Genomic DNA, 25557 nt, shown 5'->3' on the forward strand with positions numbered 1-25557 from the left:
AAGGTCTTACATGTGTAGAACGACATGAGGGTGAGTAATAAATGACATTTTTTCATTTTTGAGTCAACTTATCCTTTAAGGAATGTTATGGCAGTTGGCTGAATCCTCAGGGATTAGTCTCAAGATGGGTGCAGGGATGAAACTGCCTTTGGACTTCCCACGTTTGAGATGTCTGTCAGTTGTCTTCGCATCCTTATCTGATGGTATTAAACATTTGTTTGTGCTAGACCAAGAACCAACCAAAATGTTGCAAAAGTTTCTCTACTGTTGCAGTAAGAAAGGGTCCTTGCCATAAAACTGGGCCCTGGAATGCGAAGTTCCCTGAACTGCCGGCTTATAAATGCTCCGAGGGCATTATAGCTGCTGTGCATACGTAAGTGGAGATCTTTGTTCATGTAAGTGAATATGACGCCCTCTTGTGGGGAAAACGTGCATCAGAGAAATCTGTATGAGTGTTTAATTCTTACAAAAAGTCAACCAATTAACTGAACACACCACCCCATACTGTTCTACAATATGAATTTATTTCTTACTTAATTTAACTTACATATCTGACAATTTCTTTGTTTGAAATAGTGCATTAATTAAAATGGAAAAAGACAACCTGTGCTTAACCAAACCTGAGATAAATAGACACAAATTATGTGACTATATGTACACACCACACATTTATATATATATATATATATATATATATATATATATATATATATATATATATATATATATATATATATATATAAATAATAATAAAATACTAAATAATTTAATAAATGGTGATATGACAAATAAATAATTTCAATAAATATGCAACATTGAATAAATAAAATCTTTCATAAATAGAGAATACATATCTTGTGCGAAACCAGCAAATTATATCACTGAAAGTTTAGCTATCATTTTCCCAGTTGAACTCATGAATATTGAATGATATGTCACCGGAGCAGGGGGGTGACAGCTATATAAAGGTCAAGCTTGCAGCAGTGGGTATCTCTTACTGGACCAGGCTTCACATGAGGTCTTTCCTAGAGGAAACTGATTCTAGATCAGCGTAGAAGCGTAACTTCTGACAGGAGGTCTGGTTCAGAGGTCTTGGTGAAGGTTTCCATGCTCTGGCCTTTTGCTTTGCTCCTCCGGGTGCCACGAGACCAGACGCTGGTAGCGCTCCTGACGCTGCTGGTCAGGGTCGATGTTCACCCACACACTTCCTGTCCATTTGAAGCCCCGAGTGACCGAGCAGTCGCCGTGGAGAGAGAATTCGTCCAACTCTCCAACCCAACCTGACGGAAATGAACGGAGAAGAACGTGAGTTCATTAATATTCATGATGCATACATGACGGTCAAAAGTTTGGAATGATTATGAAAATCACCATTGCCATCTGAAAGGTGGTTGTACCACAGTAGAGCAGTTCCAGCAACAGGTTTGATCTTCAGATTTCCTTTATCACAGTACTGCTGAGAGAGATCACCTAAGACCTGAAACACGCGCAGTTTTCAAATGAAGCCATAAACACTGCTATAACATCAAGATAGCATCACAATTCAAGACCTTCTTCCTGTCACCGGCTGGTTGCTATGGCAACAGAGCTCACCTCCCCCTGTTGCCATAGAAACAAGACATGGCTCACCTCCTCCTCGTATGTCCTGTTGTCAGCCACAGGGAAGCTGGTCTCTCCACCTCCATCTGCCGAGTTCAGATACAGCAGGACCGTCAGATACCTAGGAAATAGAAACACCTTTATTATGCTGCAACAATTTTACGAGTCAATCAAATTGGATACAAAACGTCTTAAAATGTACCTGCATGCAACTTGGTTAGAGGCGGAGTTATTTGCTGCCAGATGTGTGTGGGCGCAGCTGCTCTCAGGGCTGGGGGGGCTGCTGTCGTGGTGGGCGTGGCTATACCCGCCCTGCTCATAACGGACGACTTCCATTGGCTCGCTGAGATCGATCAATGAGGACGGCAGGCGTGTTAAACGGGTCACTCTGGAGAAAAACAAATAGTTTGTCTGTGCTTTTATACTGTTTTGTTCATTCAATGAATATCAACAAAATGGTTCTTTTCTTTTTTGTTTTGGACAAAAACAGTTGAAACATTTTTCAAAATGTAGCCTACTCATTCTCATGTCGTTCCAAACATGTATGACTTGAGTGTTTCAACTGTTTTTGTTCATTCAATGAAAGTAAACGAGGTGAACAAAACAAAACAAAACTAAAACAAACAAACAAACAAAAAAACACTTTTTAACTGTTTTGTTCATTCAGTGAGTCAACAAGGTGTCTAAAACAAAACAAATCAAAGCAAAACTACATTTCAACCGTTTTGTTCATTCAATGAAAGTCAACAAGGTGTCTAAAACAAAACAAAACAAAAAACGTTTACATTTTTTTTCTTTCAATGAAAGTCAATGATGTGACCAAAACAAAGCAAGAGAAAACAAAACTACATTTAAACTGTTTTGTTCATTCAATGAAAGTCAACAAGGTAAAACAAAACTAAACAAACAAACAAACAAACAAACAGAAAAACAATTTTCAACTGTTTTGTTCATTCAATGAAAGTCAACAAGGAGGTGACAAAAAAAAAAGTTTCAACTGTTTTGTTCATTCAATGAATATCAACAAGGTGAACAAAAAACAACAACAACAAAAAAACACGTTTCAACTGTTTTGTTCATTCAATGAAAGTCTACAATGAGGTGTCCAAAACCAAACCAAACAAAACGCGTTTTAAACATTTGTTCATACATAGAAAGTCAATGAGAAGTCCAAACCAAATGGATTAAAACAAGTAAAGGATTGGAATGATATGAGGTTGAGTAAAAGCGAAGGTCCATGTACCTTCTGGTCATTTGAGAAAGGCCAGTTTTAGGGCTGCCCATGCATATTAATCAAATATTAAAACTGTAAACTCATTTTTATCCTTGAAAAAATATATATAAAAATAATAATAATAATAATAATTAGGTCAATTCTTATTCTGTTTCTTAAACAAAAAGAAAAAAAATCTATTTCTCTTTATTGCTTTTTAAGTATCAGAAGGTACATGGATCAAACAATAACAGACTTTTCATGTCAGGGTGAACTATCTTGTGTTCTGCTTGAGTGCATAACCGTGATGGATAAAATCAGGATCCTTTTGATTCCCAGCCCTGAGCTTTAACCACTACTGCAGCCATCAGAATGTATTACCTATTTCTGATGCTCTTCAGCAGGTGGTGTGTGCCCTCTCCGAGATAAAGTTGTGTATGTGTGCTTCTCTGCCTGACCTTGGCGTGGCCATCCAAACCTTGGCCAGCTCCGCTGTACTGCAACACTCCACCACTGACACGCTTAAACTCCTGCAGAGACAAAACTCCTGCAGACACACACCAGATAGCAATCTTAGTCACATAGCAATAAAATCAAATTCTGCATTTGCTGTTTTTGTGTGTGTTCCTTTAAATGCAAATGAACTGCTGTCCCCCACCCCCTTTTATGAAGAGGGTAGAGCCTTTACAGCTTGTGCTTCGGATACTCCAGCAACAACAAAACAGGAGAATCTCACGCAGCCAAAATGTCATAAATTGTCAGCAGCGGTATTCAGCCTTATATATTCGAACGGAGAGACTCAGGATGAAGTTACAACTTTTACACCATGTCTACACTGGACACAAATGTTGTTGCTCGTGTCGCAACAGCTAAAAGCTGTCTACACTCGTTTGTCCTTTGTGTCAGTACATCATAAATAGAACGAGGCATCAGTTTACTGTTGGAGATTCGTCGCTCGCGTCACGCCGCATCCAGTGTAGACATCATTACTGATTATAATTGGTTCCATTGTCTTTTGTCGCGTAGCATCACGCCGCTTGTGTCTGGTGTAGACACGGCGTTAGAATGCAACAGGACGTTTCTGAATGGTTAGCTGATGAATTTATGTAGTTGTTGTGGAATTAACTTTATTCAACTTATTGATTAGCATGTTCAGTCATTGTACAGGTTAAACACTATAGATATAGAAATAAGGTTCACTTCTATTAGTTATGAATGGGAGAAACTGCAATGTGCAATATGGCGGAAGACATCCCACCTTCTATGTAAAAATTAATAAAGTTATTGCATCACTGCAGCTGCTGTTAGAGGCTCCGGTTCCCATAGAAACCTGAGACTCGCTCTTAGGATTGCACATGCGCATTGGCTCGTCTAGCCTGAAAAATAAGAATTTTTAACGCTATTTGAGCATAAGAAACAACATGTATGGGGCAGTTCACGTCAGATTTTGTTGCTGATTTGAAATATGTTATTTAATGGTGAGTTCGCTGAGCAGTTTTTGAGATTTCAGGTTTTCCCTTATTCAAATAGATGAGACCTGGTCTTGGATGCCCGAAATAGCTGCCCGGAGGCATTGCAAATATGGCCACAGAGTGAACAGACTTTCCTTGAAAGGGACTTTGCTAAAGGTACTCATGTGAAAACTGTAATAGGATGTTGGTATCGACCCATCTTTCATAATAAACTTTTGTGCAAATCCAGCATTGAACTGTATAGCACAAATGATTTGCACAACCATTTAAGACTTTACCTAATTTCTTCAGCCTACCTTATTTCTTTCATAAATAAAATTCATCCACTGTGTCCTCAGTGTATATGAAGAGTTTATTTGCAAAAACAGATAACTCCATTTTTATGAATTCTCACAAATCATGTTTTTTTTATTGTGCATTCAAAGTAATAACAATCAAACTGCAGTTGGGCTGTTTTGATTAAGTAATGATAACTCTAAAAAATACATGTAAATTAAAAAATTAAAATTCATTGAAAGTATGTTTTATATATATATATTAAAAGTTTGTTTTTTAGCAAAAGCAGATAACTCCAACAGTCGTTTTTTGGCAGAAGCAGATAACTCCACATTTCATGTTTCATAGTTAAACAAAACCCAAGTAATTGCATTTAAAACACTCTCAAACATACATGTGCACACAAACACCCACCCACGCGCACACACACACACACACACACACAAACAAACAGATCGGCACGCACACACACACACACACACACACACACACACACACGCTCTCTCTCGCTCTCTCTCTCTCAAACACACACACACACACACACACACACACACACACACAGATCGGCACACAAGTACACACACACGCACTCATCCACACACGCACGTGCGCGCGCGCACACACACACACACAAGCAAAAGGACAACCAATTTTTCAGCATGTAAGTCGTGTATGGTGTACAGGAGTCAAAATTTAAAAACCTCGATCACTTTTAGTCAGCTTTGATAAAACTTCCCTCAGCTAGCGCGTCTTTTTGAAGTGACTAGAAGCCTTGTCACCTGACCTGAACACTGCGCGCTGATTCGCTAAAACGGACTTATCGGTTTCTGTCTGTACACAAACAAGGGCGCTTGTCGGCTTCTGCTGTAAAACGTGAACTTGCGACGCCTGAAAGTGGGCAAAACCGGCTCTTCTGACAAAATGGATTTAGGGTACAGAACGTGCTATATATGGAGAATAATGCACAGCACTTAGTTCATTTTTTAAAAAAATGGCGTTTATCGGTTTTTGCAAATGAACTCTTCATATGTCTAACGTCACATGACCAAATCGGAAAACTGGTCTCACTGCATCTACTTGTCAGAGAAAGTGTTAACAGCAGTATGAACTGACGGCATATCTATGGACTTTTAAGGTATTCAGCGAAACTACCTAGTTCACATTGTTATAGGTGGTTTATTCTATTAAATATGTAAACGTTAGTGTGAAGAAGAAAAATTAAAAAGCTTTTTAAAGGTGCCATAGAATTGAAAATTGAATTTACCTTTGCATAGTTGAATAACAAGAGTTCAGTACATGGAAATGACATACAGTGAGTCTCAAACTCCATTGTTTCCTCCTTCTTATGTAAATCTCATTTGTTTAAAAGACCTCCGAAAAACAGGCGAATCTCAACATAACACCGACTGTGACGCAACAGTCGGGATCATTAATATGTACGCCTCCAATATTTGCATATGCCAGCCCATGTTCAAGGCATTACACAAGGGCAGCCAGTATTAACGTCTGGATCTGTGCACAGCTGAATCATCAGACTAGGTAAGCAAGCAAGAACAACAGTGAAAAATGGCAGATGGAGCAATAATAACTGACATGATCCATGATAACATGATATTTTTAGTGATATTTGTAAACTATATCTTTCTAAATGTTGCATTAGCATGTTGCTAATGTTAAATGTGGTTAAAGTTACCATTGTTTATTACTATATTCACGGAGATCAGAGTCATGTCATTAGTTTTCTTTTTTAAACACTTGCAGTCTGTATAATGCATAAACACAACTTCATTCTTTATAAATCTCTCCAACAGTGTGTAATGTTAGCTTTAGCCCGTTAGCCACAGAGCACAGCCTCAAACTCATTCAGAATCAAATGTAAACATCCAAATAAACACTGTACTTACGCAATTAGACATGCTGCATGACGAACACTTTGCAAAGATGCATTTTGAGGGTTATATTAGCTGTGTGAACTTTATGTATTATAGAGTCTCGAGGCTTGGGGGTGGGGAGTGTGAGAATTTAAGGGGCCGCAGCCTGAATCGTGCATTTATAATGATGCCCCAAAACAGGCAGTAAAAAAAAATGAATTAAAAAAAATCTATGGGGTATTTTGAGCTGAAACTTCTCAGACACATTCAGGGGACACCTTATTACTTATATTACAGGGGACTTATATTACATCTTGTGAAAAAGCATTCTAGGGCACCTTTAATATCAATCAACATATGTGGGGGACATCAGTTATGCTCATCTTTGCTCGCTCCTTTTAAGTTATCTTGAATAAAACAAATAATTTCATGAAGCACATACAAAAGACCTAAACAGAGTTAGATTGCGCATAACCCCATTAGCAAAGATATAAACATGGTGGACTATGTGCGGCTCACTCAGGGTGTGATCTTTGCTAATAGGGCAGATTGTCACCAGTTATGGGCGGAGCTTGTAACATCACAGTAGGGAGAAATCTGGAACAGTGTATTTTCAGACACCACTTCTGGTTTATGGGGATTATTAAAAAAGTAATGGGTGGATTTTTAGCATTATAGGCTGGTTGTTTACACACACTGTGGACACACATCAGTGTTCAAACACTATGTAAAAGTGAATTTTGCAAAATAGGTCATCTTTAAAGAAAATATGAGTGGTGTAATGCTAGTTTATTGTTATGTGGTTGCAAAGATGTTGCTATATGGTTGCAAAGATGTTCTGAATGTTTTAATGCACTGTTACATGGTTGCTGATGTGTTCTAAGTGGTTTCCTTCAGGCCCAAGACAAGAGCGCTCATTTACAAGTCTCTATGATATTCTAGTCTCTATACAGTATATGGCTTGGATCCCTCCTTCATTGTGACTCATTGGGATTCGTCAACAAGCTGCATGATTTCAGTTATCATTTATGTAGGTACCAAAATCACAAATGGTGTGGGACAAGTTACATGCTGAGGATTAATATTTAGGGTTGGGGGGTGTTTAAAATTCTCAACTTTAAGTATGAGCAGGAGTCACAGAGATGCACGTCTCAGCAAACAGCAAAAAAATATTATAGTTGACGGCAGCGTTACAATGAACAAGGCGAGAATAAAGAGAATAGCATTTCTCTATTTTTCTCCTTTATTCACAGGTCAGTGAGTCTTCACTCTTTCCCCTCCGGAACCAAACCACAGCGGGATGCTCTCCAGACAATAGGGCAGGGGGACCGGAAGAGGGGACACTACCTCAGTGAGTCCGTATTTGAGGCGGATGTGTGTGTGTGTAACCGTCATATTAATGAGACTCTAATAGGATCCATCCGGAAGCTACTAGAAAACACTGCATGTTGTGTCATTGTATCAGACCCACCACTCTTTCACACACACACACACACACACTTCACTTACCAGAAGGGTTGGTCTCAAGCCCGGTGTGGATTTTCCGTAAATTGTATGAGCTTAGCCAAGATCCATCAGTCGAATGGGACAGACTCAAAATCTGTGGCAGAACAGATGCTTTTAGCTCTAGGAAAATTAATTTCATTGCTCTCTCTGTTTCTATTTCTCTCAGCTCTCTCCATGTTCACTCTCATCCTCGAAAGGGAGAGTTCACCTAAAAATAGAATTCTGTCATCATTCACTCACCCTCACATCATTCCATGAGATTATTCCATGGAACAACAAATGAGATATTAAGCTATCAAAGAAGCACTACAATGTTTTGGCGATACACCGAAAGTTATTATTCAGTGAAAATACTCCCACAACTCACTTTTAGTTTCACAGAAGTAAAAAAAAGTCACACAGGTTTGCAAAGACATCGGGGTGAGTAAATGATGACAGAATTTTCATTTTTTGCCCTCTTTAAGCTATTGAACTGATACATTTAAGGTTCAACACTAGCAGTGAGTGTAGAATGACTGTGCCTGACCTCCTCCCTCTGCAGAAGACCGTCCTGGTTGAGGTCGAGCAGGCTGAAGAGCTCATCTTGAGTGAGCTGCTCCTCCTGGCTGTCAGGGGCCGTGAGGAGAGAGCTGTGGGTCAGGCCCTTCAGTTGGGCTAGCTGCATCACCACACTGCTCTCCTCCACACTCAGGAATCCTGGGATCTCTGGAACACACATCAACATGCAGATGTCAGATTGCATACCCCAACCAATAATATGAATTATAATGATAAACTATATATGTACTACCATTCAAAAGTAATTGTAACCTTTAATATTATAGTAGAAAGTGCAAGAAAGGGCTCCCTGTATATGGTTTACCGCATTGGCTGAGATAGATTTTTTTATCCTTAAGAAAATGTCAATTATAGCTGAATTTATTTAAAGAGAGAGACACATTTTGTTCAATAAACCAGTTTAATAATAAAAAAAAAAAGTAGAGAAAAGAAGCAATTTTAAGTTTATTTTTCTCCCCCCTGCTGTACCAAACTGTGAACCCTGACATCAATACCGAGGTATGTACCAAAGAGTCATTATATATATATATATAGCAGTGGCGAGCGGTGACTTTTTAAACCAGGTATGCTGGGTGGTGCGTCATGTAAAAAAAATGCCTTCACAAGCACCTGTAAGAGCTTTTGTGATGTTTGAGTCGATGGAGGCGCAACATGCGAAAGGTGCGTTTGCAAAATATGCTGTTTTTTTTTGTAATCCGCTAGGTGCAGCTAGTGTCACAGAAACAACGTACTTCACCTTTAAACGTATCAGTTTATGACACAGACCTAAATCAGACACAATAAATAAAAAACATCATTGCGTCAATTTAAATATATGCCAGAAGTATTTTTAAACTAATAATTAAAAATAAGTATAAAATAAATATTAGCAGTCTATTATAAATAAAAAATAAAATGTAAATATAAATAATAATATAAGTAGACTATACTAAAAAAAAATCAGTATTCTTTAAAAATAAGTTAAAATTGTGCAAACTGATGACTTTTAGCAAATGCACAGACTAACGATTAACATCCTCTGATAGGCTTAGTTATAGTAGGACTGTCTTAAGTTTTCATAAAAAAAATTCTCTATGGAGAAAATGAAATACTATAAAAATAGTTTCAGTTATGATTTTTTTCCACATTTGGCTACGTCTAGTTAGTTTTGTATCAAATACAATGTGATTTTCGGTGATCGAGATCTGGCAGCAGCTCATTTTTCCGCTCATAGCTTATCCTGCTATGTAATCCGCCATAGGCCAGCAAACCAATGAGAACGCGGGACAATGATGAAGTTCCATAACAAAAGCAGGAAGACGCAAAAGGCGCGTAACTGGTAGATTTAAAGAAAATTACCGTCGTTTGGCAAATAAATAAATTACGGACAGTTACATATGCATTTCCAATCATGTAGGCTTCCTCAAATAAGTTATTTAATAGTAATTTATAATGTTAATATTAGTTGCCGACTAATATTAGTCATTCGCAGCTTATAGGGACCGCATGCCACTGATAGTTTTAAGGTGAGAATGTAATTGTTTAGACCTGAAATATGTGACTCATATTTAATCATAACGCCTATTTTACAATTTGCTTAGATGTTTTCGCATATGTGAGCTCCAGGCCGTCAGCGGCCGTTCAGTGCTCGTGTACCCGCCGAGAACAGCTTCATCTCAGTCAGTGCTTCAGGGATTTGCAGCTGTCTCTTATAGTGGTTAAACATTAGACATAATTCATTTTGGGTACATAAAACAGGCAATCATTGGTCTTATTAAATCTATTACTTGTTCCTAAACAAATTGAATTGAAATGTTAAATTTAATAATTTAATATTAAGGCTATATTTAACTTACTGTGCATCCTGTAGAGCACTACTATTGTACGTTTGACTGAATTGTACAATTTTTTATTTCCTATTGTCATTTATAATGGCTATTGTTGTTAATTTAAAGGTGCCCTAGATTCAAAAATTTTATTTACCTTGGCATAGTTAAATAAGAAGAGTTCAGTACATGGAAATGACATACAGTGAGTCTCAAACTCCATTGTTTCCTCCTTCTTATATAAATCTCATTTGTTTAAAAGACCTCAGAAAAACAGGCGAATCTCAACATAACACCGACTGTTACGTAACAGTCGGGATCATTAATATGTACGCCCCCAATATTTGCATATGCCAACTCATGTTCCCAACATTATGAAAGGCATTAGACAACAAGGGCAGAACGTCTGAATCTGTGCACAGCAGAATCATCAGACTAGGTAAGCAAGCAAGGACATTAGCAAAAAATGGCAGATGGATCAATAATAACTGACATGATCCATGATATCATGATATTTTTAGTGATATTTGTAAATTGTCTTTCTAAATGTTTCGTTAGCATGTTGCTAATGTACTGTTAAATGTGGTTAAAGTTACCATCGTTTCTTACTGTATTCACAGAGACAAGAGCCGTCGCTATTTTCATTATTAAACACTTGCAGTCTGTATAATTCATAAACACAACTTCATTCTTTATAAATCTCTCCAACAGTGTGTAATGTTAGCTTTAGCCATGGAGCACTATCAAACTCATTCATAACCAAATGTAAACATCTAAATAAATACTGTACTTACGCGATTAGACATGCTGCATGACGAACACTTTGTAAAGATCCATTTAGGGTTATATTAGCTGTTTGAACTTTTTTTATGTTGTTTAAGGCAAGCGCGAGCTCTTGGGGCATGGAGCACGAGATTTAAAGGGCCACACACCCTGAAACGGCTCATTTCTAATTATGTCCCAAAATAGGCAGTTAAAAAAATGAATCAAACAAAATCTATGGCGTATTTTGAGCTGAAACTTCACAGACACATTCAGGCGACACCTTAGACTTATATTACATCTTGTAAAAAAAGTTTCTAGGGCACCTTTAAATATTGTTCAATAAAAAATTATTTTATATAAATAATATGTTGTATTTGGTGTTGAGAAAAGGTCCATTAGTCAGAGTAGGGCGTAATATGGATTGAGTGAAAGTTGACAACCATAGTATTTTTTCCCCCTACTATGGTAGCCAATGGGGGGCGAGATCTGCTTGGTTACAAACATTCTTCCAAATAAATTCCTTTGTGTTCAGCAGAACAAAGAAATGTATAGAGGTTTGGAACAACTTGAGGGGGAGTAAATGATGACAGAATTAAAATTTTTGGGTGAACTATCCCTTTAACGTGCAGCATTTAAAATGATTGATTTTAGTTTAGTGTTTTACTTTCAATTTGTTTAAACAAAACAGTATAGAATTTTAAATATGTAACATTTATCTGTGACCAGGTATGGCTGGTATTATATAGCAGACTTTTATTTTGCAAATAAAAACCTCTGCATTTTTTTTATTTGATTACAGTTAGTATAGTATAGTTTAGTATAGGTATATAGCTAGTATAGGTTTTAGTTTAATAAATAGTATAGTTGCTATTTAAGGGTGGCAAACTTGCCTCAGTGATGCTAGGGTGGTAAGGTGAATGCCAGACCGTTGCTATGTGGTTGCTAAGGTGTTGCTTATCAGCAGAAGATCCCAGCACACCTCTTAACAATGTGTTAAGGGTGTCTTAAAAGCTGACATGATTTCAGAGCATCCGTGTTTGATCTATTGTAGAAGTAAGTGTCTGTGAGAGTTCCACCGAAAGGCAGACAGAGAGAACGTCAACATTATGAGATTAGACTAAAGGATTAAAGGATCTCAGTCACACTATGCAGGGCTAATCAACAGACCTGCCCACCGCCGCACTTCACTGCAAATGGGTGTTAATGTCATCAATTCTCATTTGGCGAGAACCAGGTGAATGTGAGGATGGCTTGAACAGAAGTTGGTAGTAAAAAAACATTTAGCCTGAGGTCAGCTGCATGAACACAGCTACTATTGCTGTTTAGTCGGTTTAGTCTGAGCAGTTAGCCAAGGGGTAATCAGTCTTAATTTTCATATTCAAATTACACTGATCTACCTTTTTATGTAACCGACTTTGGTTATGACCAGTCTTAAAGAAAAAAAAAACAAAATAGAAGTTTGAATTCACAGAAGTTTGGACTAAATTTGTTGTTTCCCATTATCTTAAAAACATTTGAATTAAAAGGTTTATGCTTAAATGACTAAAATTTGTTATGTAGACAAATTTAAGTACCTGTATATTAATGTATTTACAAAACAGGCATTTTAATAATTTAATTATTTAAAAAAAAAAACTTCTTATGTATAAAATGTATATATTGTTTGGAAATAAATATTTTCATAAATAAAATAAATAAATGCAATTAAATAAATAAATAATACTTTTATTTGTGTTAATTTATAGTCTTGATGACTTTGATAGTATTATTTAAAAAATAAAATAAAATAAAATAAAATAAAATAATAATAATAATAATAATAATAATAATAATAATAATAATGATGTACTCAAATGTCTGACTGGCACTGTATATATTAAAATTTGTTTAATCTGGGTAGTGGTCACATTAAATAGCTAATATTGTGTGCAGTGGCCATTAAAGGGATAGTTAACCCAAAAATGAAAATTATCCCATGATTTACTCACCCTAAAGCCATCCTAGATGTATATGACTTTCATCTTTCAGATGAACACAATCAGAGATATATTTATAAATATTCTGGCTCTTCCAATCTTTATATTGGCAGTGAATGGAAGTGCGATTTTGAAGCCCCCCAAAAAAATGCATCCATCATAAAAATAATCAATACGGCTCCAGGGGCTTAATAAATAGGGCTGGGCGATATATCGAATGCTTTTGTCACGCGCATTTCGTCAGTAAAGCCGGTTCCCTGATTGCCGCTAAATCGCCATCACCTGCTTTCAGTTCACTGATAAGCCACGCAATATCGCATTCAATATTGACGGCGATTCATATCGATATTGAACGCGATATTGCGTGTCTTATCAGTGAACTACGGCTCTGTCTATTAAAATGCCGCTTCATTTGAAAGCAGGTGATGGCGATTTAGCGGTAATCAGGGAACCGGCTTTACTGACGAAATGCGCGTGACAAAAGCATTCGATATATCGCTCAGCCCTATTAATAAAGGCCTTCTGAAGCGAAGCGATGGGTTTTTGTAAGAAAAATATACATATTTTAAACTTTATTAACGATAATAACTAGCTTCCGGCAGATGGCCGTAAGCATTGGTTTGTGACTCAGTGCATGATGTAATGATGAACGCAGAAGCGCAGAGGATAGAGCAAAACAAAACACCGGTCATGAATTAGACGTCTAAAACAAAAGAGAAATGTCAGAGGATTTCGATATAAGAGAAGCGGAGCTTAAATCTGTTACACTGCCCTATTTGTTTAAACCACAAGAGGTGTCTAAGCTTTTGATACTCTTACATCCTGCGTCATACATCGCGTCAAAGGATTACTCATTTGCCGCAAGCTAGTTATTTTAGATTATACACTTTTAAATATGGATATTTTTCTTACAAAAACCCATCACTTTGCTTCAGAAGGCCTTTATTAACCACCTGGAGCCGTATGGATTATATTTATGATGGGATGGATGCATTTTTTGGGACTTCAAAATCTTGCCCCCCATTCACTATCATTATATAGCTTGGAAGAGCCAGGATATTTTTAAATACATCTCAGGTTGTGTTTGTCTGAAAGAAGTTAGTCATATACACCTATTCCAATTATCATGGGATAATTTTCGTTTTTAGGTGAACTAACACTTTAAGTTGTCAAATCTAATGAAATGCGCCCATCCCCCTCTTAAAGACTCATGGTATTGCCTGACCCATTGAGAGTGTTAATGAGACTGTGCCATTAATGCGTTCTGGTGGGGGCCATTGTTTCTCTGGGATGGGTGAGAGTGCTCAATGATTTAGATTGCTGTATATAGGTTTCAGTGTTATCTATCACCGTTATTGTTTTGTGCCATTCAAATGCAGATAACACATAAACATACATACGCACAGAGACGCACGCTCTGCATAAAGCTCTTCCGCATGGTTTGTCTGCGAGAGATGCAGTCTCTCTAACTCATTAGAATGGATCAGGGGAAAGAAAGGGTCCTGGGAATGGAGCGGACAGGAAGTGAGGGCCATTTTTGGGGTAGACATTGTGTAGTGCTCCCAGCAGGGGAAGAAAAACTCCTCAGCATCACACACGCACAGACGCGACTCCAGCCCTCTCACACTTACACACTTCCTTTCACACACCTCTGTCACAGCCAACCCTTCCTTAGCAGTTTCAGCTTTACACTTTCACTGTCTGACAACTTCTCATACAGTAAACACACAAAGATATATATAAAAGATAGATAGATAGATAGATAGAGATAGATAGATAGATAGATAGATAGATAAAACTATCCATCCATCTTCCATCCGTCTGTTCATCCATCCATCTATCTGTCTATCCATCCATCTATCCATCCATCCATCCATCCATCCATCCATCCATCCATCCATCCATCCATCCATCCATCCATCTATCTAGCATCTTATCAATCTATCTATCGTTCTATCATTCCATTCATCCATCTTCCATCTATCTATCTATCTATCTATCTATCTATCTATCTATCTATCTATCTATCTATCTATCTATCTATCTATCTATCTATCTATCTATCTATCTATCTATCTATCTATCTATCTATCATCCCTCTATCTATCCATCTATCATCTATCTATCTATCTGTCTATTGTTGTATCCATCTATCCAAGCATCTTCCATCCGTCCTTCTGTCCATCTATCTATCATTCCATCATTCCATCCATCCATCCATTCATCCATCCATAAACATGTAAACACCTCCTCTGCCTCGTAGGTAATCTGTTGTGTTATAATAGTCACACTTTTCAGGAAAAAAGAGAGCAAAAAGAAAGGAAGTGTGTGGTACAGTAGAGCTCACTGTTGATCATCTCCAGCAGAGAAACGGAACAACTGGCAAGTCACACACAGTCACACATCCACACCCTCCCTAACCAATCCGATTACACATCCTGCAAAGTCCCGCCCTCTCCCAAATGGGCCTCAGGCAGTGGCATATAAATACACCTATTACTGATTTACTCTGACACTACCTTACACTGACTCTCCAACTCTCTGAACCACTCTGGACTATGATGCTGACAGCGCCCGCTCTATTGCTGCTGCTGCTTTGCCTAGGCATCAATGCCATGCCCAACGGACACTGGGAACTCCAGGGATCCTCTCGTTGTGTGCCCATCCCAACCAACATGGCCCTGTGCCAGGGTCTGGGCTACAACAGCATGCGGATGCCCAACTTGCTGGGACACGAATCTCCAGCAGAAGCGGTTCAGCAGAGCACCAGCTGGCTGCCGCTCCTCGCCCGAGAGTGCCACCCGCACGCCCGGATCTTCCTGTGCTCGCTTTTCGCTCCCGTGTGCCTCGAGAGGTAAGACTTACTTCTAAATACAGTAAACGGTTTCATTGACTGGCAGGAACGATAACCCTCAAAACTAGGTGATGTTAAAAAATATATACTGTGGATATCATTTCAGTTGTGGCTCTTGGTCAATGTTACATGTTAAATGGTGTCATTATCATGCAAATGAGTACAACGAGTAAACGAAAGTGGAAATCATCTGCAATGAAATTTGTGCCACAAAAGAAATGACAATATAGCAAGACAATACTCTTGCTTACGCATATCGGATTGCATTAATTTCTGTTTAAATTTGATAAATATAAATTGCAATATAAACAATAGCAATTGTTGCTATTTTAAAGGATTAGTTCACTTTCAAATAAAATTTTCCTGATAATTTACTCACCCCCATGTCATCCAAGATGTTCATGTCTTTCTTTCTTAAGTCAAAAAGAAATGAAGGTTTTTGATGAAAACATTCCAGGATTTTTCTCCTTATAGTGGACCCCAAAATGGTTGAAGGTCAAAATTACAGTTTCAGTGCAGGGTCTTATCTAGCAAAACGATCGGTCATTTTCGGAAAAAAATACAACTGTATATGCTTTATATAAACAGATGATCGACTTGCACATGCTTCCACTTTCCGTATTCTTCAAAAAGTTTACGTTGTATGTTCTACGCCTTTCCTATTCTACTTACTGAACGAACGCGGCACCAGTTATGTTTTTTTCCGTAAGTAGAATAGGGAAGGTGTAAGACATTCAGCGTAAGCTTTTTGAAGAATACAGAAAGCGGAAGCACGTGAAAGGCGATCATTTGTTTAAAAAGCATATACAGTTGTATTTTTTTCAAAAATGACCGACCCTTATTCCTCGTCTGGTGTCGTTTAAAGCCCTTTGAAGCTGCACTGAAACTGTAATTTTGACCTTCAACCGTTTGGAGGCCATTGAAGTCCACTATAAGGAGAATCCTGGAATGTTTTCATCAAAAACCTTCATTTCTTTTCGACTGAAGAAAGAAAGACATGAACATCTTGGATGACATGGGGGTGAGTAAATTATCAGGAAAATTTTATTTGAAAGTGGACTAATCCTGCTTTGCTCCAAATCTAAAATTTGGCTCTGCGACGGGCCGAGACCACCAATGAAAATACTTCTCAATCTGTGGGCTAAGAAACATGACATCTATAGCTACTTTTCCAAATCAAATCATCACAAAGCTCCAAACAATCAGTGAATGTGTGTTTTCCCTTTGGCTTTTCAGGATCATTTCACCATGTAGGAGTTTGTGTGTGTCAGTACGGGACAGCTGCGTCCCCATCATGAACTGCTACGGTTACCCCTGGCCCAGAATACTACAATGTGACCAGTTTCCCAAAGATCACCTAATGTGCATTTCCTCAGTTGCGCATATGCAAAACGGCACCAGCAACGAAGGCCGAGGTAAACAAAGATCTTTTTCCAGAGTTTTCACAACATTTTTGGGTATCTATATTGACGACAAACTCAACTGGAAATTACATATAAACTATTTAAAGACAAAAATATCTAAAATTATTGGTATAATGTGTAAAATTAAATCACTACATTTAATATACAATTCGCTCATTCTTCCATACCTAAATTATTGTGTGGAAATATGGGGGAATAATTATAAATCTCTTATCAAACCTATCTTCATATTGCAGAAGAAAGTTATTAGAATTGTTAACAGAGTTGATTATTACGCCCCAACTAACCCATTTATTTATTAAATTAAATGCATTGAAATTACAGGATTTAGTTGATCTTAGCACAGCTGCAATGATGTATAAGGTTCACTATCTCAAGCTCCCAGTCTGTATTCAGGAGAGGTTCGAGCCCAGTGAGACTAGATATCATTTGAGAGGAACTGGGGTTTATCAAAAAAATAAGGCCAGGACCAATACCAAAGGGTGGCGTTTCTCAGTTAGAGGAGTAAATCTATGGAATAGCCTGGACGACACATTAAAACAACCTACATCAATAAAGGTGTTCAAAAAAATTTACAAATCAAATGTGATTGCTAGCTATACTGCATTAGAATATTAGATACTGTTTAGTTTAGTTTAAATACCATTAAAACAAGTAGAAGGTCAGTGTATAATGCAATGATTCACGGCAGTATTAGGGTAATGGAATGTTTAGAGGAAAACTAACAAGGTGATTTGTGTAATGTTATTAGTAATGGCTTTCATTTGAAAAATATCTTCACTAATATGTTATCCGTATGAGCTGTTCATATAGAGCTGGTAATATTCTTACATTTGTTTCCACTTTGCTGCTTTCTGATTATTGTTGCCACATGCTGGGCATTTAAATCTTGGTGTAAATAGGGTTAGGCATCAATAAGTGTTTCACTTCAGCCAAAACCCCTTCAGTCAGTGCTGTACTATAATAATTCTGTTTGTGTATGTTATTATGTCTGAATGACTGAAGAAATAAACTACTACTACTACAGAGTTTGTCCATCAAACCAGTTTTTGTGGCTTGTTTCAGTGATGCCGCGTGCGAGCTGCACGGACTGTGAGTTAGAGGAGGCTACGTCATCCAAAGAACTGCTCGATCTCTTCTGTAAAAGTGACTTTGGTAAGAAACACTAGTTTTTGCTTGTTCATCAAAAATGATTAATGCCTAAACTCATTACTCATTTATTTCCTTCTCTCTGCTAGTGGTTAAAGTGCGTCTATCCAAACTGAACTCCAGTAGTTCTGTCCTGACCATGTTCTCCCTGGGTTCTCGGGTGGAGGTCCTAAAGCACGGTCCGCTGCTGGGAGGAGAAATGAGGAGTCGCCTGACACTGTGGCTGGAGCGAGACGTCACCTGTGTGGGCAACCTGACCCGCAACCATCCTGATGGAGGAACCTTCCTGTTGACGGGGACTGTGACGGGCAAGAGACTGCTAGTCACTAAAGCTTTCAGCTGGGAAAAACGCCAGCGGCACCTCAACCAAGCAGCACGCAAGTGGAAAAGCCATCGGTGTAGAGGGTAGAGTTTCAGATGGCGGGACAAAGAGGGAGTTTAAAAACGTATCTCAGTGTGTTCATAATATTGTAAATAATAGCAGATCTTTGTACTATATTTTTAAAGATATTAAACGATTTAAGGTGTTTTTTTTTAAAACTAGAGTCCACGTGTCCATTTCCTATCACAAATCTTAGTGCAGCTTTTACATACATAATTAATGAGTCGAACTCAAAACTTCAAGATTTAATATATAAAAATAAATCTCTATATCAGAAACTGGAAACTCACCAAACAGCAGTGGCTTCAAGCTGAGGGTGCGCATGTTATGGGTCCGGTCAGGAACGAGAGAAACTCTTTGCACATGCCCAACCTGAGTAGAAAATATAGAAATGTAAGCCTCATTAACATTGGATTACACATATATAAATAGGGTAGCATCACTCACTGTCTTCAATATCAAATATTGTAATAATGACTTGGATAGCTGGCATAGTTGGATGTTAATGGCATTTTTAAACATATCAAAACAAATAATTTATTAATGTGAGCTTATTTAAATTCTGCACAGTAATAAATTGTCTTGAAATAACTGAAATCAAGCTGAAATCAAATAAAATATTAGATAAAAAAATTCTGCCTTGGCAACTAACTAAAAAAAAAAAGTTAATATTGTGGTACTAAAATTACTAAAACTGAAACTAATAAAAGTGGCAGAAGCACTGTGAGGTTTATGTTCTGTTTTATGAACTTTTAGTTTGTTTTTCATTGTTTCCCTCTGTTTCTGTTCTTGTACCCTTTATTCCCTATGGATGCATCCCAATTTGCGTACTTATGCACTATTCTATGAGGTTTTTATGTATAAGTAGTGCTTGAAAATTTCAAAAATAAAAAGTGCACTTTAAATACCAGGATGATGCACTAAATTAACAGAAAAAACTAAGTGTGTAATGTTGGACACTTCATGCACTCAACTGTCGCAGCTTTAATTACATAGCGGAGGAGGAGGGGCTATCAGACTTCAGTGTTGAATGACAAAATACTCCATGTACATGGAGTACATGGTGCATAAGTACATAGTGTGTAAGTGCATAGTGCGTTGTGCGTCATTTGGGACACAACTCCAATGTTCTTGCTTCTCGTTTGTTGTCATAGGCTGTGTCTAAAATTGCCCTATACACAAAGGGTTAGTTCACCCAAAAATTAAAATAATGTCATTTATTACGCACCCTCATGTCGTTCCACAACCGTAAGACCTTCGTTCATCTTCAGAACACAAATTAAAGATATTTTTGATGAAATCTGAGAGGTAAATGACTCGTCCATAGACAGCAATATAAGCAACGAGAGTACTTGCGCAAAAACAAAACAAAATGAAAATGAAAATAACAGCTTTATTCAACAATCTCTTCTCTTCCCTGTCATTATCCTCACGTAGCTGCAGTTCAAATTGTTAAATAAAGTCGTTATTTTTGTTTTGTTTTTGCGCAAGTACTCTCGTCACTTCATAAAATTAAGGTTGAATCACTGGATTATTTTAACAATGTCTTTAGTACTTTTCTGGACCTATAAAGTGTTGATTATATTGCTGTCTACTGAGGAGTCAGAGAGCTCTCGGATTTCAACAAAAATATCTTAATTTGTATTCCGAAGATGAATGAAGGTCTTAGGGGTTTGGACCAACATGATGGTGAGTAATTAATGACTGAATTTTAATTTTTGGGTGAACTAACCCTTTAAATAGGGCACTATTTGAGGGGACAGCCATTTGTAGTGGTATCCGAAACCATAGTGGACGTTATTGAGTGCTCTCATTCAATCCCATAATGCACCACAATAACGAGTGTACAACTGATGTACACTCAACAGGTAGAGAATATCCATAATGCACTGTGAGAGTCGCACGTTGAATGAATTCCCACGTCTGACCAGAAGATGGTCCAATGTGGCTACAGTGTAATATTCCTTTTAAATTGATTATTAAATTGTTTAATTTAGGTTAATACATGCTAGTTTCCTTGACAGAGTTCAAGATAAATCTTTTCATTTCACTAAGTTTCAAATGATTTTTAAAAGGCAAGCACAAACTATGCAAAAGCGGCAGCCCTTCCGGCACATTCAGTGTCCGAATTCACTCGTTTTCATTCACTCCTTCAAGTGAACTATATTAGTGGACTAATGTAGGAAATAGTAAATGAGGGTATTTCAAACACAGCCTTGGTTAATGATTTGGTTTTCCTCATTATCGATTCCTTTCACCTGTGTCCCATCTGGTTTCCTAGTTAGTTCTGCATATTTAATGCTGCCTTCACATGCTCTCTAAATTTGAATAAACACGAGTTTTGAGGTAAAAACTGCACATGAACACCCTCCCATGAACTCCTAATCACAACTTCAGTGGAATTATCAAATTTCCGATAGCACGTGAAGGCAGCATAAACCCTCAGTTTCAGTTATTGTCTATGCTGTTGCGTTATTTTGCTCTTGTTATTTATCTTATGTTTCTGGTTTTGGATTATCTTCTTTGTTTTGTTCAATAAACTATGTTTGGCTGCAGTTTGGATCCACCTCTTCTCTTCTTTGCCTGCTCTGCACATAACAAGCACTTAATAAAACTAGTAAAACTAAAATAAAAACTGAAAATATAAGCAAATTCAAAATATTAATAAATACTAAAATAACACCGCCTCCAGTGGGATGCATATAATATCAGATGGCCTGACGTCGATTCAACATGTCGAATCGGCCAAAAAAAAGCAGACGAGGACCAACTTCAGCTGATGGTGTGGAACACACTGAGAAAACTTAGTCGGCCGACAAAAAAAAACTGCCCGACGGCCGACCGTTGGCTTGGTGTGTTCCTGCCTTGAGACAGCAGAGAGCAGTCAGTCTAGCAAACACGCTCTGTGAAGCAGTTTGTCCATTTAGGGCTACTGTAGAAACCTGCCGGCGCAAAATGGCGACTAAACATGTAAGGGGACCCGCGGTGTATGTAAATATAAACGGCTCATTCTAAAGTAATAAAAACATAATGGTTCATTATGTAAGGTCTTTATACACTACTGAAAACATAGTTATGTATATTATATTGCATTTCTGTCAATAGATCCTCCTAAAATGTACATATTGCACCTTTAAAGGATTAGTTCACTTTCAAATTAAAATTTCCTGATAATTTACTCACCCCCATGTCATCCAAGATGTTCATGTCTTTCTTTCTTCAGTTGAAAAGAAATTAAGGTTTTTGATGCAAACATTTCAGGATTTTTCTCCTTATAGTGGATTTCAATGGAGCCCAAACGGTTGAAGGTCAAAATTACAGTTTACAGTGATCCCAGATGAGGAATAAGGGTCTTATCTAGAGAAACCATCACTCATTTTCTAAAAAAAATAAATAAATAAACATTTTTTATACATTTTAACCATAAATGCTCATCTTGAACTAGATCTCTTCTTCTCTATTTGAATTCCAGCAGTATAGACACTGCTAAGTGTATTACTGCCCTCCTCAGGTCAAAGTTTGAACTAAATTGTCATTTACAATATGCTAGTGCAAGAATATAACAATAAGTTCAAACTTTGATACACTTAGCAGTGTCTACACTGCTGGAATTCTAATAGAGAAGAAGAGAGCTAGTTCAAGATGAGCATTTATTGTTAAAAAACTTATATAATTTATTTATTTATTTATTTAAAAAAATAGTGATAGGGTTTTATAGATGATTTATAAATAGGGTTTCTCTAGATAAGACCCTTATTCCTCGTCTGGTATCATCTAAAGCTCTTTGAAGCTGCACTGAAACTGTAATTTTGACCTTCAACCGTTTGGAGTCCATTGAGGTCCACTATAAGTAGGGCTGGGCGATATATTGCATGCGATTGTCACGTGTATTTTGTCAGTAAAGCCGGATCCCTGATTACCGCTAAATCGCCATCACCTGCTTTCAAATGGAGCGGCATTTAATAAACAGAGCCATAGTTCACTGATAAGCCACGCAATATCGCGTTCAATATCGAAGGCGATTAATCTGCGATATGAACGGGATATTGTGTGGCTTATCAGTGAACTACGGCTCTGTTTATTATATATTTTAATTTTAAAACTATAAGGAGAATAATACAGGAATGTTTTCATCAAAAACCTTCATTTCTTTTTTCGACTAAAGAAAGAAAGACATGAACATCTTGGATGACATGGGGGTGAGTAAACTATCGGGAAATTAAAATTTGAAAGTGAACTAATCCTCTAAATGAGGGTGGTGATGAGGGATGCATTAATAATTATTTTAAACATGCACAAAATTTTAATTTTTCATGTATTTTTTTTAGTATAACAATAACAATAACATTAAATTTACACAGCTTAGGGCTAAACTGTATGTATTCCACAATACATTAATTTGTAACAGACAAATATATGAATGTTATCTCAGAACCTGAGACCTACACTACCAGTCAAAAGTTTGGAAACATTACTATTTTTAATGGTTTTTAACAAAGCCTCTGATGCTCATTAAGGCTGCATTTATTTCATAATAAATACAGAAAAAACAATAATATTGTGAAATATTATTACAATTTAAAATTATGGTTTTCTATTTTAATATACTTTAAAATGTAATTCATTCCTGTGATCAAAGCTGAATTTTCAGCATCATTACTTCAGTCTTCAGTGTCACATGATCCTTCAGAAATCATTCTGATATGATGATTTGATACTCCGTTATTATCAATGTTGGAAACAGTTGTGTTGCTTAATATTTTTTTGGAACCTGTGATACTTTTTTCAGGATTCATTGATGAATAAAAGGTTAAAAATAACAGCATTTCTTCAAAATATAAATCTTTTCTTACAATATAAGTCTTTACTATCACTTTTTATCAATTGAACACATCCTTGCTGAATAAAAGTATTAATTTCTTTAAAAAAAAAATAAAGAAAGAAAAACATTACTGACCCCAAACTTTTGAACAGTAGTGTATATTGTTACAAAAGATTGCTGTTTTAAATAAATGCTGATTTTTTTTTACTTTTTATTCATCAAAGAATCCTGAAAAAGTGTCACAGGTTATAAAATAATAATAAGCAGCACAACTGTTTCCAACATTGATAATAAATCATCATATTAGAATGATTTCTGAAGGATCATGTGACACTGAAGACTGAAGTAATGATGCTTAAAATTCAGCTTTGCATCACAGGAATAATATTTTAAAGTATATTAAAATAGAAAACCATAATTACAAATTGTATGTCACAATATTATTGTTTTTTTCTGTATTTATTATGAAATAAATGCAGCCTTAATGAGCATAAGAGACTTTAAAAAATAGTAATGTTCCCAAACTTTTGACTTGGAGAATATAATAAAAAAAAAACAAAAAAAAAACTGATGTTGAAACAAATGTGTTTTATATAAAATCATCTTTTGTAAAGGCACAACATAAAATCATCACATCGCATAATGAATAATGAGTGCATGTACCCGAATGCCCTCCAGGCGAGGCAGATGGAAGGAGAGCTCCGGGCTCAGGTTTGGTGACGGAGTTTGGTGTTCAGTGGGCATGGGTCGCGGGACACTCTTCTCAAGGGGCACATCCTGCTCCCCAGACCCCGTGTTATAGTGCACATAAAGCAGCAAAGCTATGATATTAATTATGTAGATGTGGAAAAAGGCCATCACCACCACGAAGTAAGCCCTGGAGCAGACGCTGCTCTTCTGGATGTTCATTCGCTCGCGGCCGCCCAGGTGCCGCAGCGGCGGAGGGGGGAAATGACCCGACTCCCCCTCGAGCCCACGAAAACTCTCCTCGTACTCACCCATCTCCCAAATCACTGCTCTTCTATATCTAGCCTCTCATTTCTGAAGACTTCACCAGGTTTGACAGCTGCTCACAGGCATCGCGAGCGTTGTTACACACTACAGTATGCCTACATGGCGATTCAGATGCAGATATTGGCCGTGCGTTCATCACAAGCGTCCATCATGTGTGTCGATGAGGATCTGTGCAGGAATTTCTTCAGGCTGAACCGGAGGAAAGAAAAAGGACGATGTCAGCAGTCTAACAGCTCTCTTATAATCCAATGGGCGATTAAATCAGACCGGTCATACACATAACATGAGATTAAAAGCGAAAAAACAAAACAAAAACGCTTGACTCCTTTATAAGCGGAGATGGAAAATAACAACAACGTTTATAATCATCTGTCATTCGCCATTCAAGCACCGCGAAGCAACCGACGCTAAGCGAGGTCTCCTTTCAAAATAAAAGCTGGACGGGTTTTATTTTATTTTATTTATTTTTTCTTTTTTAAACTAACTCTTTACTTAACTTTTTATAAATTACACAAACTAAGAAAATACAGCTTTATAATACCTTATCATTAATAGCTGTATCAATATTACCATTATTATTATTATTATTATTATTATTATTATTATTATTATTATCATTGCTATTACAACTACTATTATTATTATTATTATTAATAGCTGTATCGGTATTACCATTATTAATATTATTATCATTATCATTGCTATTACAACTATTTATTATTATTATTATTAATAATACCTGTATCAATATTACCATTATGATTATTATTATTATCATCATCATCATCATCATCATCATTGCTATTACTACTACTACTACTACTATTATTATTATTAATAGCTGTATCAATATTACCATTATTATTATTAT

General features: G+C 37.0%; 2 protein-coding genes across 2 annotated transcripts; one reads left to right on the forward strand and one right to left on the reverse strand.

Annotated features, from left to right (window-relative positions):
• Positions 1 to 782: 782 nt before the first annotated feature.
• Positions 783 to 25069, reverse strand: p4htma (prolyl 4-hydroxylase, transmembrane a). Its single transcript, XM_067371133.1, has 9 exons — positions 24336 to 25069; positions 19141 to 19222; positions 8464 to 8642; positions 7941 to 8031; positions 3194 to 3359; positions 1802 to 1987; positions 1630 to 1720; positions 1372 to 1477; positions 783 to 1280 (listed from the first exon to the last, which is right to left on the reverse strand). The coding sequence occupies exons 1-9, from the start codon at positions 24672 to 24674 to the stop codon at positions 1084 to 1086; spliced, it is 1437 nt and encodes a 478-aa protein (XP_067227234.1). The 5' UTR covers positions 24675 to 25069; the 3' UTR covers positions 783 to 1083.
• Positions 15600 to 18918, forward strand: LOC137009799 (secreted frizzled-related protein 5). Its single transcript, XM_067372329.1, has 4 exons — positions 15600 to 15895; positions 17132 to 17310; positions 18385 to 18474; positions 18558 to 18918. Exons 1-4 carry the CDS (start codon positions 15600 to 15602, stop codon positions 18875 to 18877), a joined length of 885 nt encoding a protein of 294 aa, XP_067228430.1. The 3' UTR covers positions 18878 to 18918.
• Positions 25070 to 25557: the final 488 nt, after the last annotated feature.

The sequence above is a fragment of the Chanodichthys erythropterus genome, chromosome 20 (assembly GCF_024489055.1).
Source record: "Chanodichthys erythropterus isolate Z2021 chromosome 20, ASM2448905v1, whole genome shotgun sequence".
Classification (NCBI taxonomy): domain Eukaryota; kingdom Metazoa; phylum Chordata; class Actinopteri; order Cypriniformes; family Xenocyprididae; genus Chanodichthys; species Chanodichthys erythropterus.

Excerpts from the sequence above, each read along its gene's own strand:
- LOC137009799 (XM_067372329.1), top strand. The coding sequence starts at position 15,600 with ATGATGCTGACAGCGCCCGCTCTATTGCTGCTGCTGCTTTGCCTAGGC. Across the intron at positions 15,896-17,131 it reads GCTCCCGTGTGCCTCGAGAG|GATCATTTCACCATGTAGGA; the intron begins GTAAGACTTACT and ends TTGGCTTTTCAG. Across the intron at positions 18,475-18,557 it reads CTTCTGTAAAAGTGACTTTG|TGGTTAAAGTGCGTCTATCC; the intron begins GTAAGAAACACT and ends TCTCTCTGCTAG.
- p4htma (XM_067371133.1), bottom strand. The coding sequence starts at position 24,674 with ATGGGTGAGTACGAGGAGAGTTTTCGTGGGCTCGAGGGGGAGTCGGGT. Across the intron at positions 19,223-24,335 it reads CTCGCCTGGAGGGCATTCGG|GTTGGGCATGTGCAAAGAGT; the intron begins GTACATGCACTC and ends TTTTCTACTCAG. Across the intron at positions 1,281-1,371 it reads CCACCTTTCAGATGGCAATG|GTTGGGTTGGAGAGTTGGAC; the intron begins GTGATTTTCATA and ends CATTTCCGTCAG.